Below are 19,042 nucleotides of genomic sequence, written 5' to 3' on the forward strand. Positions count from 1 at the left end.
AACGACCCTCCTGGGTCATACCGGATCTGCAGCCCACCGAGAGGAGAACTGGAGGGAGAGAGGGATGGATGAGTGAAAGAGAGAAGAAAAAAAAAGGATATTAACAACCAAACATAGCACCAAACAAACATGGAGAATGTCAAATCAATTTGTCCGTGAGTGAGTGAGTGAGTGAGTGAGAGAGAGAGAGAAAGGTGTGTGTGGTAGGCACCCATGGTGCAGTAAATCACTGTGTGAGTTGAGACACTGATGAGTGAAAGAGAGACAGAAGATAGGGAGGAAAAAGAGTCAGGAGAGAACTTCATGGTTCTGGAATAATAAACAAACAGAGGGAGGGCCTTTTTACCATTCCATCGGACTCCTCGTTGGCGCACACACACACACACACACACACAAACCACTTATTGGAAAAGTTCAATTAGCAAATATTTTCTCCCTTTTGGAGCAAACTGAAGGAAACCTTTTTCTTCTTAAAAGAAAGATTATAATATTAGGTTGCTTTTAAATATTCTGATTTGTTTCATCCTTTCAAATAAAAGTACCAACATGACATTGCACTTTTCATTTGCATTTTTATAATTAATATGAATGACTGAAGAAGCCATGCCGGAAAAGCGTTCGGAAAAGTGACGTCAAGACAAGAACACACAAGTGAATACAAAGCAGGAGTGAAGCCACTCTCCACATAAGACGCTAAAGAACCACATCATACAGAGTCCTCCTGTTGGTTAAGAAAAATATTTTGGCACTGAATAAAGCCAACATACACTATATATATATATATATGGATACCCCTTTAAAATTTGTGGATTCAGCCTCACCCGTTTGCAAACAGGTGTTTAAAATCAAGCATACAGCCATGCAATCGCCATAGACAATATTGGCAGTATAATGGCCTTACTGAAGCGCTCAGTGACTTTCAACGTGGGTCTGTCATATGATGCCACCTTTCCAAAATGTCAGTTTATCACATTTCTGCCCTGCTAGAGCTGAAACATCTAGGAGCAACAACGGCTCAGCCGCGAAGTGGTAGGCCACACAAGATCACAGAACAGGACCGCCGAGTGCTGAAGCACATACAAATAGTCTGTCCTCGGTTGCAACACTCACTACCAATGGGTTTCCATGGCCGAGCTGCCGCACACAAGCCTAAGATCACAATGCGCAATGCCAAGCGTCGGCTGGAGTGGTGTAAAGATCGGCACCATTGGACTCTGGAGCAGTGGAAACGTGTTATCTGGAGTGATGAATCACGCTTCACCATCTGGCAGTTTGACGGACACATTTGGGTTTGGCGAAAGACAAAGGAACACTACCTGCCCAAATGCATAGTGCAAATTGTAAAGTTTGGTGGAGGAGGAATAACGGTCTGGAGCTGTTTTTCATGGTTCGCACTAGGCCCCTTAGTTCCAGTGAAGGGAAATCTTAATGCTACAGCATACAATGACATTCTACACGATTCTGTGGTTCCAACTTTGCGGCAACAGTTCGGGGAAGGCCCTTTCTTGTTTCAGCATGACAATGCCCCGTGCAGAAAGCCAGGTCCATACAGAAATGGTTTGTCGAGATCGGTGTGGAAGAACTTGACTGTTCTGCACAGAGCCATGACCTCAACCCCATCAAACACCTTTGGGATGTTTTAATTTGATTTGATTGAACCTTTATTTAACTAGGCAAGTCAGTTAAGAACAAATTCTTATTTTCAATGACGGCCTAGGAACAGTGGGTTAACTGCCTTGTTCAGGGGCAGAACGATTTTATCTTGTTAGCTCGGATTCTATCTTGCAACCTTTCGGTTACTTGTCCAAATATCTAATCACTAGGCTACAATGATGGCCAACCCCGGGCCAGACCCTAACCCGGACGACGCTGGGCCAATTGTGCATCGCTCTATGGGACTCCCAATCATGTCCGGTTGTGATACAGCCTGGAATCGCCTGGTATCCAAATACTTATGGTCAGGTAGTGCACTCTGACCAGATCCTGTGTTTTCCTATTTAAAAAAATATATATATCTTATACAGAGAGCAGATTCCATTATGCAGTTATACATAGTACTATCTATTTACAGTGTATTCTGAAATTATTCAAACCCCTGGACCTTTCCACATTTTGTTACGTTACAGCCTTATTCTGGGGGCAGCTGACAAGGTACAAATCTGTCGTTCTGACCCTGAACAAGACAGTTAACCCACTGTTCCTAGGCTGTCATTGTAAATAAGAATTTGTTCTTAACTGACTTGCCTAGTTAAATAAAAGGTAAAAAAATATAATAATTCTCATCAATCTACACACAATACCCCATTGATCCTCTCCCCCTCTGCTACTCTCTGTTTTTACCATCTATGCATAGTCACTTTAATAACTCAACCTACATGTACATATTACCTCAAGTAACCGGTGCCCCCGCACATATTTTAAAACTGCATTGTTGGTTAGGGGTTCGTAAGTAAGCATTTCACTGTAAGGTCTACACCGGTTGTATTCGGCACATATGACAAATAACATTTGATTTAATAACAAAGCAAAAACTATTTTTTGGGTGCAAAAAAAATAAAAAGAAACAGACATATCACATTTACATAATCATTCAGACCCTTTACTCAGTACTTTTTTGAAGCAACTTTTCAGCCTTGAATCTTCCTGGGTATGACGCTACAAGCTTGGCAAACTGTATTAGGGAGTTTCTCCCAGGCTTTAGGGGCCTTTCGGAAACTCCAAGTGGATGCCATGTGCCTTCTACTGAGAAGTGGCTTCCTTCTGGCCACTCTACAATAAAGGCCTGATTGATGGAGTGCTGCAGAGATGGTTCTCCTTCTGGAAGGTTCTCCCATCTCCACAGAGGAACTCTGGAGCTCTGTCAGTGACCATTGGGTTCTTGGTCACCTCCCTGATCAAGAACCTCCCTGATCTCAAGGACGATCAACGGAAACAGGATGCACCTGAGGGAAGGGGTCTGAATACTTTCCGAATGCACTGTAAAACATCCAGAAATATTGAAAGTAGTATCTTGTTGATTTCAACTACCCATCCCACAAAGTGTGTAAAAGTGTCCAAAACACCCATCGCTCCACACACATCCCTTTCCCAGACATCCACACACATGCTAGTCACCATAAAAACAGAGAAAAATGCAAAAAAAATGCAAACGAGCAAAAAGAAAAGAAAGTGCAGACCTGAAGCCTGTGGGGGGAGAGAGATAGAAACGCCTTTATGGGTGGAGAGAGATAGAAACGCCTTTATGGGTGGAGAGAGATAGAAACGCCTTTATGGGTGGAGAGAGATAGAAACGCCTTTATGGGTGGAGAGAGATAGAAACGCCTTTATGGGTGGAGAGAGATAGAAACGCCTTTATGGGTGGAGAGAGATAGAAACGCCTTTATGGGTGGAGAGAGAAACGCCTTTATGGGTGGAGAGAGAAACGCCTTTATGGGTGGAGAGAGAAACGCCTTTATGGGTGGAGAGAGAAACGCCTTTATGGGTGGAGAGAGAAACGCCTTTATGGGTGGAGAGAGAAACGCCTTTATGGGTGGAGAGAGAAACGCCTTTATGGGTGGAGAGAGAAACGCCTTTATGGGTGGAGAGAGAAACGCCTTTATGGGTGGAGAGAGAAACGCCTTTATGGGTGGAACGCCTTGGAGAGAGAACGCCTTTATGGGTGGAGAGAGAAACGCCTTTATGGGTGGAGAGAGAAACGCCTTTATGGGTGGAGAGAGAAACGCCTTTATGGGTGGAGAGAGAAACGCCTTTATGGGTGGAGAGAGAAACGCCTTTATGGGTGGAGAGAGAAACGCCTTTATGGGTGGAGAGAGAAACGCCTTTATGGGTGGAGAGAGAAACGCCTTTATGGGTGGAGAGAGAAACGCCTTTATGGGTGGAGAGAGAAACGCCTTTATGGGTGGAGAGAGAAACGCCTTTATGGGTGGAGAGAGAAACGCCTTCATGGGGGGGGGGGGGGGGGGGGGGGGGGGGAAAGACCAGAACCAGAGTGTGTTTGTGGGAGGGAGAGAAATGGGGGATGGGCAGAGAGATTTTTGTGTGGAATGTAAATAAGGGCTCACTGGTAATAGGGGGAGTGTGTGTGGGGAAAAGGGAGAAAATATGTGTGTGTACTTACCGCGGACAGAGGGTGGTCTTGGGAGAGGCTCGTCTGGAGAAGCCTGGAGCTGCAATGCTGTTTCCATCTCCTACCTCCTGATCTACACACACACAGTAAATAACACACTTACCACACTGTGATTGTGTGTCTCTCTCTTGCACACACACACTTTCTCTCGCTATCTCGCTCTTCTCCCTCCAGGCCAGACGTCTCTTTTAATTTTCCTCTACGAGAGTAATAAATCACACATGCACACACAAACACATGTGCAAAGACACACGCAAACACACACCAGCATGCACTCGCCTCTACTTAAGACAACCTTCCCCTCTTTTCTTTTCCTTTATTTTTAACCCTTTCCATTCTTCCACCAGCAGCCTGTCATTCAAAAGAACACACACACCTACGGTCAGTCACAATATAGTTAACCCCTAGGACCAATGGCTGCAGGCAGTACTGAAACACCAGGAAACACTTTATTCCCCCCTTTTCTCCTGACCCTCCCCCTTTATTTATCCCACTCCTCCCCCACTGTTCTCCCCTTCCTCCCACTACCCCCATATGTACACCACCTTCACCACCCACTCCCCGGTCACTAAGCGCTGTATGTGTGTATGCATGTGAGTGTGTGACGTAACCCGAGCAGTGGGTCAGTTGGTGTTTTGACCTCTGAACCCTCTGTAGACCGTGGTCTATTCATGGTCAAACACACGCGAGCGAGCACACACACAGGTGCCAACCTGCGGGGGAAGCTTGAGACTGTGCGATGAGGGCAGCCATGGCAGAGTTAGGGTTGAGTCGGTTTCCAAACATGTGGGAGGGAGCCATGTTGAACACTGGACCTGGTAACCCACTCACCTGCAGGGACAAAATAGTCTCAGTTACAATACATTGAGGATGACTGGATGGAGTTGGTAACACAAGTGAAGACTGTGGTGGAAAATGACATCATTAGTCATGCTATCCCGTGTTTTACCGCTTAAAGAATAGTCTCTTGTTATATGCTAGTGTTTTTCTAACCTTTCTAAACTTGTCTTGGTGTGACTTAGTCATAACACTGGGCGTATAGGTAAGAGATGTTTGGGTGCAACCGCAGCATGTGACATCCTGTGGGTTTACTATTTACAGGAAGTCACATGCATGGAAACTTGCAGAAAGGAGTACAATATAGTGTTTGTTGTTGTGAATGCAGTTAGATGGCTGAGCCCTCGGGCTATCAACCTCATGCCATCTTAAATCTGCACAGACAACTAATTACCTTTTCACATGATCTGCTGACTGCTACATATACAAGCAAGAAGAATTTTTCTATAAAAGCAGAGACCCAACTGTTAAGCTTTCAACTCAAACATTCTTGGTGATGGTTGATTGTTGATTGTTTCATTTTTGCAAATCTTATAAAATTGTTGTTTGAAAGAATCTGCAGTCTCTCTCTCCCTACAGAATTGCTATCACAATTTGGCGACGAGGATGGGATGGCTAACGCTGCTTGCTGATTGCGCCGGAGGAGACCGAGGTTAACTGCGAGCAAGGGAGCCCACATGCCGACTAAAACGGGGCAGGAAAGGACCCGCCTCGGACAGGCAGGGAGCGTCATTGAGTGGATACGCCATTCTGAACAGACAAAATAAATTAAGGGTGAGACTGAATTTCTTTTGAACATCATAGAAAATCCTGTTCTGTGACAGGTTGTGCACATTATGTCTTTATGTCTTTGTTGTAGCAAAGACAATGCAGAAAGCCTGGTTAGCCAATGGGCGGGAGCACTGGTTGGTCGGCCCAATTGAGGTAGTATGTACATGAATGCATAGTTAAAGTGACTATGCATATATGATAAACAGAGAGTAGCAGCAGCGTAAAAAGAGGGGTTGGGGGGGCGGGTCACACAATTCAAATAGTCCGGGTAGCCATTTGATTACCTGTTCAGGAGTCTTATGGATTAGGGGTAAAAACTGTTGAGAAGCCTTTTGGTCCTAGACTTGGCACTCTGGTACCGCTTGCCATGCGGTAGTAGAGAGAACAGTCTATGACTGGGGTCTTTGACAAGGAGGGGACTGAGCACGCACCGCTGGGGAGCTCCAGTGTTGAGGATCAGCGTGGCAGAAGTGTTTCTACCTACCCTCACCACCTGGGGGCGGCCCGTCAGGAAGTCCAGGATCCAGTTGCAGAGGGAGGTGTTTAGTCCCAGGATCCTTAGCTCAGTGATGAGCTTTAAGGGTACTATGGTGTTGAATGCTGAGCTGTAGCCATTGAATAGCATTCGCACATAAGTGTTCCTTTTGTCTGGTAATCCGTTTGGCCCCGCAGCCTTGTGTATGTTGACCTGTTTAAAGGTCTTACGTCGGCTACGGAGAGAGCAATTACACAGTCGTCCGGAACAGCTGATGCTCTCATGCATGCCCCAGTGTTGCTTGCCTCGAAGCGAGCATAGAAGTGATTTAGCTCGTCTGGTTCAAATATATTTAGATGGAGAAGAAATCACTCTTTTCAAATTACAAGAAAGGAAGACGTTCCTAACCAAATACGGTTTGTTTTGTGTGTCCGTTTTTGTTTCCTGAGTGTGTGTATTGATGAGAGATTTATATTATGGATGGATGATTGACCTTATCAGCCCGACTGGCTGCACAGTGTGATCGAATAAAGGAACACATCCTCCAGTAATAAAATTGGCAGAAGTTCCAGTATTGTTTCTAATACAAGGTATCAAAACCGTTACCAATTAAAAGGCACAAACACCATAACTACATTCTGGGGAATTGGGTATCACTACCTTAGAATTAAGAGCAGTGAGTGAGTAGAGCTGTGAGTGAGTAAATCTAAACACATGGTCAGGAAGAGGTAAAACTATAGCAAAACCATAGAGCCACTAAAATATGCACAAGAGTATTCTACCAATTCAGCTCGAATATGGAAAAAATCCAATCATGGATAAAACTGGGCAGCATTTCCCTGCTGACGGGAAATATGCGAGAGCGGATATAAATCCATTGCTTTAACTAATTATGACAATTTGTTAGTTACGCTATCCTTATGATCCGCATAGCATATCATTACAGCAGTATGTACCGGTAATATATGTTAGCTACCTAACGTTCATTGGCTACTAATACATCAAACTTTCTAGTATATTAAATATATGCCATCTAACTACCCAAAGTGTATTGACTTCATTATTTACGTCATTCTTACCTAAATGGTATAGTCATTGTGTATTCTCATCGGAAATTGTTAATTTGGGTGCTTCGTGAATTCACTCAGGCTATCTGCTCGGATTTCAGAGCACTCATCTGAATGTACCAGAGTGCAGAATAACAGATGAATTTACAAACGCTCAACACCCGTTGAATATGGACGTTGTCAGTAAATGTCGGGGGAAAATAACATAAAATTTAACGTAAAATAAAAATTGTTGCCAGCAGCACAGTAAGTCACCAACGCTTTTAAGAACATGGGAAAAGCCATTGGAACACAGTGATGGTTGCTGATAATGGGCCTGTACGCCTATGTAGATATTCCATTAAAAATCATCCCTCCCAGCTACAACAGTTATTTACAACATTAACAATGTCTACACTGTATTTAATTAATGGACAAAAATTTTGGGACATTTCTAAGGGACCCCAAACTTTGGAACGGTAGTGTATATTAGTATGGTTTATTAGCGGTGTGTTGGGCCATTGGTCATTTGAAAATTGAGTGTAGAGGGGCACCACTAGCTAAATTTATGACGGGAAAAGTATTATATTTATTGGTGACACGGGCAGAATCAAAAGTGATACGACTACTACCCATGTCTTTGAACATGGGACCAGTAACAATGCCCGGATAATTTTACATTACGATGGAAATAATTTTGGGATAATTGAATAGTTGGATAATTCTTGTGAGAATTAAAACAATCGCTAAAAGGGTGTACATTTAAGGGGGTCTGTGTTGATACAGTATGTAGTGATTTCTTATTTGCGTAAAAAGAGATGAGGAAACTCATGCCAGACATCACCACATTAGTAAACTATTTGGTAGAGCACGGTCACAAGACATCATATTGGAAAGTACAACCAGTGAAACAAGAGATAACATATATTTGGGGGTTTTGATTTCGGAAATCACGAAGCACATTACACCCGATCGAGTAGGAACCATGTGTATTTTTTGGCACAAACATACATTCCTCGCAGACTCAGGAAAACCCTAGAGGTTTTAATCTTGTGAGACACTATTCTGTCTTCCTCAAAAATAGATTTATAGAATTGGGAAAAGGGAGGGGTCACGAGTAGGGTTGCACATTTTGGGGAATATTCAGAGGTGAAAACTTTCCATGGGAATTAACAGGAATATATGGAAATTAATATTAATACCATTTAAATGCAGATGTTTTTTTTTGCATTGGATATATTTACAATAGCATATGGAGAGAGAAACATAAACCTTTTACCTTATCATAAGTAGACAAACGCAAATGATTAAATCCTTCCAATAGAATTTTTTTTAAATTAGGTTACGAATTGAACTTTAATTAAATTAGTTAAGACTATTTGAGAACATCGCCAAGCAGACAAATCATTACAAACAGTAACCAGGCAGACAAAAAAAATCTAAATTGTATCCGTGAAGTTCATAGAAACATGTCAAACGATGTTTATAATCAATCCTCAGGTTGTTATTAGCCTAAATAATCGATAATATTTCACCCGGACAATAACGTAGTCAATATAAAAGGTAAACAAGAAAGGCACTCTCTTGGTGGCCGCGCGCATGAAAAAGCTCTGTGACACGGCAGGGTCCACTCATTCAGACTGCTCTTACTCCCTCATTTTTCAGAATACAAGCCTGAAACAATTTCTAAAGACTTGACATCTAGTGGAAGGCATAGGAACTGCAATTTGAGTCCTAAGTCAATGGATACTGTAATGGCATTGAATAGAAAACTACAAAACCAAAAACAATCCTACTTCCTGAATGGATCTTTCTCAGGTTTTCGCCTGCCAAATCAGTTCTGTTATACTCACAGACATTATTTGAACAGTTTTGGAAACTTTAGAGTGTTTTCTATCAAAATCTACCAATTATATGCATATAATATCTTCTGGGCCCAAGTAGCAGGCAGTTTAATTTTGGCACACTTTTCATCCAACATTCTGAATGCTGCCCCCTATCCTAGAGAAGTTAACTCTTCACATGGGATGATTTTCACTGAACAACAAAAGAAAGGGAATATTGAATGATCCCCAATGATCCATTGCATCTCCCAAAAAACGTTTTCAACATGCATCTGATAGTCTAGAAACGAAAGCTTGGTTGTCTTCCTCTCAGGCTTCCATGTCTTCTCCCTAAACCTCCTCAATGTCCAACTCTTGAACATCAGACTCTGAGGCCTCATCTTTACTGTCACGTTCCAACCCTGTTGGGGACAGCTCGTTGTCAGGCTCAAAAAGCCTCAAATTTGCCCGGATGGCCACCAATTTTTCAACCGTTGTATTGGTCAGCCTGTTGAGTGCTTTGGTGTGTGTGTTCCCAAACAAGGACCAGTTGCGCTCTGAGGCGGCCAATGGTGGGATTTGGAGGATGATGGAGGCAACAGGGGAAAGAGCCTCAGATCCACAAAGTCCCTTCCAACAGGTGGCTGATGAGATATATTGGCATGACTGCCATATTGAATCTCCATCTCAAAGCCTTGCTTGGAAGTGTACTTCGCCAAACTGCCAAGAACCTTGCCCTCATCCAGGTCAAGGTGGCGAGACACAGTAGTGATGACACCATAGGCCTTGTTGATCTCTGCACCAGACAGGATGCTCTTGCCAGCATACTTGGGGTCCAACATGTACACTGCAGCGTGTATGGGCTTCAGGCAGAAATCTTCACGCTTTTTGATGTATTTCGGAACTGCCGTTTCCTCTGCTTGGAGCAACAGTGAAGTGGGCAGGGCAGTATGGATTTCTTCTCTTACATCTGCAAGCAGAGTCTGAAAATCAGACAGGATGGCATTGTCTCAATTCGCGAAATGGCTACTGCTATAGGTTTCAGGAGTTTCAGGCTGCTTACCACTCTCTCCCAAAATACATCATCCAGGAGGATGCTCTTGATGGGGCTGTCCATATCAGCAGACTGTGATATGGTAATTTCTTGGAGAGACTCCTTCCCCTCCAGGAGACTGTCAACATGACGTCAACATCACCCCAACAGGTGTTGCTGGGCGGCTTCAATGCGGTGCTCTTATTCTCACTTTGCTTGGTGAGGTAGATTGCTGTTATAACTTGATGACCCTTCACATACCTAACCATTTCCTTGGCTCTCTTGTAGAATGTATCCATTGTTTTCAGTGCCATGATATCCTTGAGGAGTAGATTCAATGCATGAGCAGCACAGCCAATGTGATGTGAGGGTAGGACTCCTCCACTTTAGACCAAGCAGCCTTCATGTTCGCAGCATTGTCTGTCACCAGTGCAAATAACTTCTGTGGTCCAAGGTCATTGATGACTGCTTTCAGCTCATCTGCTGGCCGGTGTGTCTGTTGTCCCTTGTGTCTGTGCTCTTGTAGAATACTGGTTGAGGGATGGAGATGTAGTTAATTATTCCTTGCCACGAACATTTGACCACCCATCAGAGATGATTGCAATACAGTCTGCTTTCTCTATGATTTTCTTGACCTTCACTTGAACTCTGTTGAACTCTGCATCCAGCAAATGAGTAGATAAAGCATGTCTGGCTGGAGGGGTGTATGCTGGGCGAAAAACATTCAGAAATCTCTTCCAATACACATTGCCTGTGAGCATCAGAGGTGAACCAGTTGCATACACAGCTCGAGCAAGACATTTATTAGCATTTCTCGGACTACGTTCCTCCATTGAGTCAAAACACTTCTGATTCCAGGAGGACCATGAGCTGTTGCTATCGATAAGGTGTCGGATTCATAATTTTCACCTCGAATAGAAGTAGAGGGACTTTTGACAGAGTTTTCTTGTTGTGGGCGCTGAGGGAACTTTATGCACTTCTGCATCTTTGTTGCATTCTTCACATATGTTTTGGCACAGTATTTGCAAATGTACACAGCTTTTCTGTGTACAGCTGCAGTGAAATGTCTCCACACATCAGATAGTGCCCGTTGCATTTTACTGGAAAGATGAGAACAAAACGAATAAAAAAACAAAACAAATACAATTCCATGTACAGATAAATACACTGCTCAAAAAAATAAAGGGAACACTTAAACAACACAATGTAACTCCAAGTCAATCACACTTCTGTGAAATCAAACTGTCCACTTAGGAAGCAACACTGATTGACAATCAATTTCACATTCTGTTGTGCAAATGGAATAGACAACAGGTGGAAATTATAGGCAATTAGCAAGACACCCCCAATAAAGGAGTGGTTCTGCAGGTGGTGACCACAGACCACTTCTCATTTCCTATGCTTCCTGGATGATGTTTTGGTCACTTTTGAATGCTGGCGGTGCTTTCACTCTAGTGGTAGCATGAGACGGAGTCTACAACCCACACAAGTGGCTCAGGTAGTGCAGCTCATCCAGGATGGAACATCAATGCGAGCTGTGGCAAGAAGGTTTGCTGTGTCTGTCAGCGTAGTGTCCAGAGCATGGAGGCGCTACCAGGAGACTGGAGGAGGCCGTAGGAGGGCAACAACCCAGCAGCAGGACCGCTACCTCCGCCTTTGGGCAAGGAGGAGCAGGAGGAGCACTGCCAGAGCCCTGCAAAATGACCTCCAGCAGGCGGAGGTGTCTGCTCAAACGGTCAGAAATGTCCTCAAATCATATATATATATTTTTTTTACATTTAAACAAGTACAAGTCTCTTGTCAACAGACAACACTTCTCGTAGAAAATCAAATCATATATATATATTTTTTTTTAAACATTTAAACAAGTACAAGTCTCTTGTCAACAGACAACACTTCTCGTAGAAAAGTGTTGGTATTGAATGTAACCAGAATTAAAAGTCCACTTTTATCCTTTGCGGATGGTATTGGGACTACATTGATCCAACATCAAAGTTGGATCAGACTGTAGTGTGGTTTTCCACTTTAATTTTGAATGTGACTCCAAATCCAGACCTCCATGGGTTGATACATTTGATTTCCATTGATACTTTTTGTGTGATTTTGTTGTCAGCACATTCAACTATGTAAAGAAAAAAGTATTTAATCAGAATATTTCATTCATTCAGATCTAGGATGTGTTATTTTAGTGTTCCCTTTATTTTTTTGAGCAGTGTAGTTAAGCAGTTAGATAAAACATTTATCTTACAAAGGAGTTATTTAAACATGAAACATGTATAAACATGAAACATGTATAAACAGGTGAATTAACACTCAGTTAGCAGGCTCAAGCAAGCTAAAAACCCACATGGTAGAAAAAACTAACAAGCAGAAATTGTTAACAAGTTAGAAATTATTTAAACACACTTTGCTGTAGGCTACTATTTACTAGTTAACAACAAAAAAAAATGTCTTACAAAATATATTTCACCCCATCCAGTATTGTAATCAAAACTTACAAGAAAGCATGTAGTCCTTGGCTCACACAGTGTAGTAGTTTGGGCTCAATAGCATCTCATTAGTGTGCAAGATCTTAACAATCAGCTGACCATGTGATGGAAGAATGCACTGTGCATGCAGAGGGTTGCAATTCCATTGAATTGGGGATAGTTTAACCAAAACACCCCACAAGACCTAGCATTGCCTTGTGTATCCCATAAAAAAGGTCACTGTTATAAGCTAACTTTTTCTATGAATTTAAGCAAAATTCCCCAAATTCCTGGGCTTAACTCCCATGGAAAATTTCTGACACTTTGCAACCCTAGTCACGAGTAATTAAAGTGGCCTCCCTGTGACCAGAAGTTATCATGTTTGTTTTGACTGTAATTTCAAACCTTTTGTTCACCTGGTAGAGCAAATGTTAGACAGAAAGATAGAGGTAGAGTATGATGGTGATTGAGAGGGCTTTTGAGTTAAAGGAAACAGAGATGTGTAGACTAGTGAAGGTAACAAAGGGAATGGGAAGTTAATTGGAAAGTAAGAATTTGAATTGTTTGGACTGATTAAGATTGACCAAAGTGAAAGGCCAGCATCCTGGGGTTGCCTCTTCACTGTTGACGTTGAGACTGGTGTTTTGCGGGTACGATTTAATGAAGATGCCAGTTGAGGACTTGTGAGGAGTCTTGGCATTCTCTCAACCAGCTTCATGAGGTAGACACCTGGAATCCATTTCAATTAACAGGTGTGAAATGTATTTCCTTCTTAATGCATTTGAGCCAATCAGTTGTGTTGTGACAAGGTAGGCTTGGTTTATAGAAGATGGTCTTTTACCAATAGCGCTAAGTCCATATTATGGCAAGAACAGCTCAAATAAGCAAAGTGAAATGGCAGTCCATCATTATATTAAGAAATGAAGGTCAGTGAATCAAGAAAATGTCAGGAACTTTGAAAGTTTCTTCAAGTGCAGTCGCAAAAACCATTAAGCTTCATGATGAAACTGGCTCTCATGAGGACTGCCACAGGCAAGGAAGACCTAGAGTTACCTCTGCTGCAGAGGACACGTTTATTTAAGTTACCAGCCTCAGAAATTGCATCCCAAATAAATGCTTCAGAGTTCAAGAAACAGACATCTCAAGAGCAACTGTTCAGAGGAGACTGCGGGAATCAGGCCTTCATGGTCGAAAGAAACAACTACTAAAGGACACGAATAATAAGAAGATACTTATTTGGGCCAAGAAACATAAGCAATGGAGATTAGATCAGTGGAAATCTGTCCTTTGGTCTGATGAGTCAAAATTTCAGATTTTTGGTTCCAACTGCCGTGTCTTTGTGAGATGCAGAGTAGGTGGACGGATGATCTCCACGTGTGTGCTTCCCACCGTGAAGCATGGAGGTGTGAAGGTGTTTTGCTGGTGACATGGAGAGTCACCAGGATGGCTACCACAGCATTCTGCAGCGATACATCATCCCATCTGGTTTGCGCTTAGTGGGACGATAATTTGTTTTTCAACAGGACAATGACCCAAAACACACCTCCAGGCTGTGTAAGGGCTATTTGACCAAGAAGGAGAGTGATGGAGTGCTGTATCAGATGACCTGGCCTCCACAATCACCCGATCTGAACCCAATTGAGATGGGTTGGGATGAGTTAGCTTGCAGGCCGAAGGAAAAGCAGCCAACAAGTGCTTAGCATATGTGGGAACTCCTTCAAGACTGTTGGAAAAGCATTCCTCATGAAGCTGGTTGAGAGAATGTCAAGAGTGTGCAAACTTGTCAATAAGGCAAAAGGTGGCTACTTTGAAGAATCTCAAATATAAAATATATTTTGATTGTTTACCACTTTTCTGCTTACTACATGATTCCATAGTTTTGATATCTTCACTATTATTCTACAATGTAGAAAATTGTACAAATAAAGAAAAACCCTTGAATGAGTAGGTGTGTCCAAACTTTTGACTGGTACTCTATATGTTTTGCTATTCAAACAGTTATCACTGCCATTTAGCTGCCCAATAACCATCGTCCAAAATGCCATGATCATCACAGCCCTGAGAACTCCTCTCTCATCCTTTTCTAAACCTATTTGAACTTAATATAACTAGTAGGTCTCTGACATTAATGTTGATCTGACTCTGTTCAGCACGGGCCTAGTCTGTGTCTGTGGTGTGTGTATGTACTCACATGGGGGGAGACCGTGTTGATCATGGGGGCTGTGGCAGTGAAGGGACTAGGAGGAGCTAGGGAGGCCATCGGTTGTTGCAACTCAGAGTTAGCTCCACTCATAGGAGCAGGTCCCACCCCTGACGACACGTCACAACTGGAGAACGCACCTACAAGGAGAGACATCACCGTCATCAACATAACTTTTATTATCATCATCATCATTCTGTTTCATAATCATGAAAATAAACTAATCTTCATTGTCTCGTGTTTATATGAGTTGCGTGCAGTACAGTAGTGAGTGTGTGCATGGTACCATGAACGAGTGGGCTGGACAAAATCAACAACAAACACATTCTCACACATGCACCCTGTACACCAGGGATAGGCAACTAGATTAAGCCGCAGGCTGGTTTTTGTCAGAGTATATAGTTATGGGGCCGGAACATTTTTTAAATAATTTGTACACTGAAAATTGATCACAACTTAGGTGAAAAAAAGTGACTGCCTTTGAAAATAACTAATTTCATACCTAAAGTAGATTGAGACAATCATGTCTATTTTTATGCGTGTGAACACATGGGAACAGATTTCCTAAATAAAAAATTGTCTTTAGCTGAAAACTAAAAACTATGGGCCGAATTTGGCCCACAGCCGCCTGTTGCCGACCCCTGCTGTAGACAAACACACAACTACATATTAAAAACACAGTGGATGGAGACCTGTCCTGCCACTGACCCAGAATAACAAGCAGAAATCTGATGACTCACACATTGTTCTATCACACACATACACACAGCTTTTCATACTGGGGGAAAGGAGGGTGGGAGCTCCATTCATATTCATGTACCTCCCCCATCACATGCCCTCTATCTGTTAAGTTGTTGCTGCTGCTGTTTTATTGATTTCACACACACACACACACACACACACACACACACACACACACACACACACACACACACACACACACACACACACTTAACCGGTATAAACTCTGCCCCTGCCCCTTAGTGACCCCTAGGGAGGGGGGAGTAGGAGTGAGAGGCCCCCCTCACCCCACAAAAGGCTGAATGGCTGTGGGCAGCACATATTCACTAGAGGAACAAGAGTGCTTTGTGCATGAGAGTGCAAGATGGAGAACGAAGGAAAACGAGAGATCATGTACTGCAGAAACTCCAAGACTACTCCTCAGGTCATACAAACACAATAGAACACATCTCCTAACCTACACAATATTGTTGGAAAGACAATCCACAATTACCAGATAATGTTAAAATCAGACTAAACTGACTAAATTACACTACTTAATCTGATGCCATCATAAATTATATACAAATCTAACATTAGTAATAAGCCAGTCTTGTAATTAAAAATAAAAAAATGGGGTAGAGATTGCTACCCTTACCCTTTTGCTACACCTAGCCTACATATTTCCATATCCCAAAGCTAGCCTCCATTTACCACTGGGCCAATACATCAAAGGTGGGGTTACATTTATCATGTCAACACAGGAATACATGTAGTGAATATGCTTTTATGAACCCTAGTTCATTATCAACAACACAGAATAAAGGATGGATGGGTGTGTGTTCACGTTTTACTATACTTGTGAGTATACACAAGTAGGCTCCTTAACAGCTTCTACCCCCAAGCCATAAGACCACCGGACTATCTACACCGGACTATCTACATTGACCCCCACATTTAATTTGTACACTGCTGCTAATCACTGTTTATTATCTATGCATAGTCACTTTACCTCTACCTACATGTACAAATTACCTCGACTAACCTGTACCCCTGCACATTGACTCGTTACCGGTACCCCCTGTATATAGCCTCGTTATTGTTACTTTTGATTATTTTTTACTTTGGTCTACAAGGTAAATATTTTCTTAAATCTTCTTGAACTGAACTGTTGGTTAAGGGCTTGTAAGTATCCATTTCACAGTAAGGTCTACACGTTGTATTAGGCGCATGTGACAAATAAAGTTTGATTTGAGTACCAGAATTCCTCACGAGAATAGTAACAACTATTTTGCCGGTCCTCACTTGTTAAAAAACAATTTTAGGCTTAGGGGCTAGGTTTAGGAGTTAGGGTTAAGGAGAACAGTCCTCACAAGTATAGTAAGACATAGCTCTGTGTGAGTGTGGACCAGCCCTATTAGCTCAGCTGCATTGGCGTAGGACTGTCCAATCGGGAATCAATCAAAGTGATCAATAAGGACTTACCAACATCACCTTTCCTCACCCCCTCCATATATCCCCCCTGGAAACCCCTCAACCCCTAGTAACCCTCTCAAGCCAGGGACCCACCACGTCTCAGCCTCCAATAACATATGTGTGTGTGTGTCAGGGTTAGCGTTAGGAAAATACAGCGCCGGACAACGTGAGAAATTTACCGGACCCATATGCATTGGGTACATAATCCATTAGGGCTTCCACCCACGGTGATCAGAATGACAGAAATCACATGTTGATTATGAAAATGCATCTTAACTTCTTGGTGACAGGGGGGCAGTATTGAGTAGCTTGGATGAATAAGGTGCCCAGAGTAAACTGCCTGCTACTCTGTCCCAGATGCTAATATATGCATATTATTAGTATTATTGGATAGAAAACACTCTGAAGTTTCTAAAACTGTTTGAATTATGTGTGTGAGTATAACATAACTCATATGGCAGGCGAAAACCTGAGACAAATCCAACCAGGAAGTGGGAAATCTGAGGTTTGTAGTTTAATTTAAGTGATTTCCTATCCAATATGCTGTGTCTATGGGGCCAGATTGCACTTCCCAGGGCTTCCAGCAGATGTCAACAGTCTTTAGAAAGTTGTTTGAGGCTTCTATTGTGGAAGGCTGTCGAATAAAACCTGTTTCAACAAGTGGACTAGGCTGAGGCCAATCAGCGGTTTACTGCGGGGTCACGCGGGCGCGCGCCATTCCTTCTTTTTCCTCTCTAATGAATACGTTATTGTCCGGTTGGAATATTATTGAAGATTTATTATAAAAATACCCTAATGTTTGATTGTAAACATCATTTGACATGTTTCTACAAACTGTAATGGAACTCTTGACTTTCCTCTGGAATGCGCTCTCGCATTGTGTCTTTGGAATAGTGAACTAAACGAGCAAACAAAACGGAGGTATTTGGACATAGATATGGACGTAATCGTACAAAACAAACATTTCTTGCTGAAGTGGGAGTCCTGGGAGTGCATTCCAACGAAGATCAGCAAAGGTAAGTGAAGATTTATAATTCTATTTATGATTTTTGTTGACTCCACAATTTGGGGGGTAGCTGTATGGCTTGCTTTTGTGGCTGAACGCTGTTCTCAGATTATTGAATATTGTGCTTTTTCCATAAAGCTTTTTTGAAATCTGACACAGCGGTTGCATTAAGAACAAGTTTATCTTTAATTCTATGTAAAACATGTATCTTTTATCAAAGTTTATGATGAGTATTTATGTTATTTGATGTGGCTCTCTGCAATTTCTCTGGATGTTTTGGAGGCATTTCTGAACATGGCGCCAATGTAAACTGAGGTTTTTGGATATAAATATGAACTTGATCGAACAAAACATACATGTATTGTGTAACATTGAGTCCTGAGAGTGTCATCTGATGAAGATCGTCAAAGGTTAGTGATTCATTTGATCTATATTTCAGCTTTTTGTGACACCTCTCTTTGGTTGGAAAATGGCAGAATTTTTTCTGTGACTAGTTGCTGACCTAACATAATGATATGTCCTGCTTTCGCCGAAAAGCCTTTTTGAAATTGGACACTGTGGTTGGATTAACGAGAAGTGTATATTTAAAATGGTGTAAAATACTTGTATGGTTGAGGAATTTTAATTATGAGATTTCTGTTGTTTTGGATTTGGCGCCCTGCAATTTCACTGGCTGTTGGCGAGGTGGGACGCTAGCGTCCCGAACGATCCCAGAGAGGTTAACAGAACATGTAACTAATGTAATGAAGCAGCCAATAAAACATAATTTTGAAACATTTGCCAAAATGCAATGAGGGAAAACTCCATTCTGAATAGCGCACCTGGGAAAACTCCATTCTGAAAAGCGCACCTGGGAAAACTCCATTCTGAATAGCGCACCTGGGAAAACACATTCTAAACAGTGCACCTGATAAATGTTCATCTCTGTCATATATGGAACTTCTATGTTAGAAACTTAGAAAGAGGAGGAATCCAAGGATGCAACAACTAGGACGGGTTGCTAATATGACTAGGATTCTGCCTGTGGCTTCTGGACAATAAAATAAAGTTGATATCAGGGC

The 19,042-nt window shown here is 42.3% G+C and overlaps 1 protein-coding gene across 1 annotated transcript in view; it reads right to left on the reverse strand.

Annotated features, from left to right (window-relative positions):
• The window catches only part of mllt10 (MLLT10 histone lysine methyltransferase DOT1L cofactor), a 66,752-nt gene that overhangs the window by 4,224 nt on the left and 43,486 nt on the right, over positions 1–19,042 (reverse strand). The window contains 4 exon segments of the mRNA XM_031796553.1: positions 1–48; positions 4,118–4,199; positions 4,840–4,957; positions 14,771–14,919. The exon segment at positions 1–48 is cut by the window's left edge and continues 143 nt beyond it. Of these exon segments, the coding sequence (XP_031652413.1) occupies positions 1–48; positions 4,118–4,199; positions 4,840–4,957; positions 14,771–14,919 (397 nt within the window).

The sequence above is a fragment of the Oncorhynchus kisutch genome, linkage group LG18 (assembly GCF_002021735.2).
Source record: "Oncorhynchus kisutch isolate 150728-3 linkage group LG18, Okis_V2, whole genome shotgun sequence".
Classification (NCBI taxonomy): domain Eukaryota; kingdom Metazoa; phylum Chordata; class Actinopteri; order Salmoniformes; family Salmonidae; genus Oncorhynchus; species Oncorhynchus kisutch.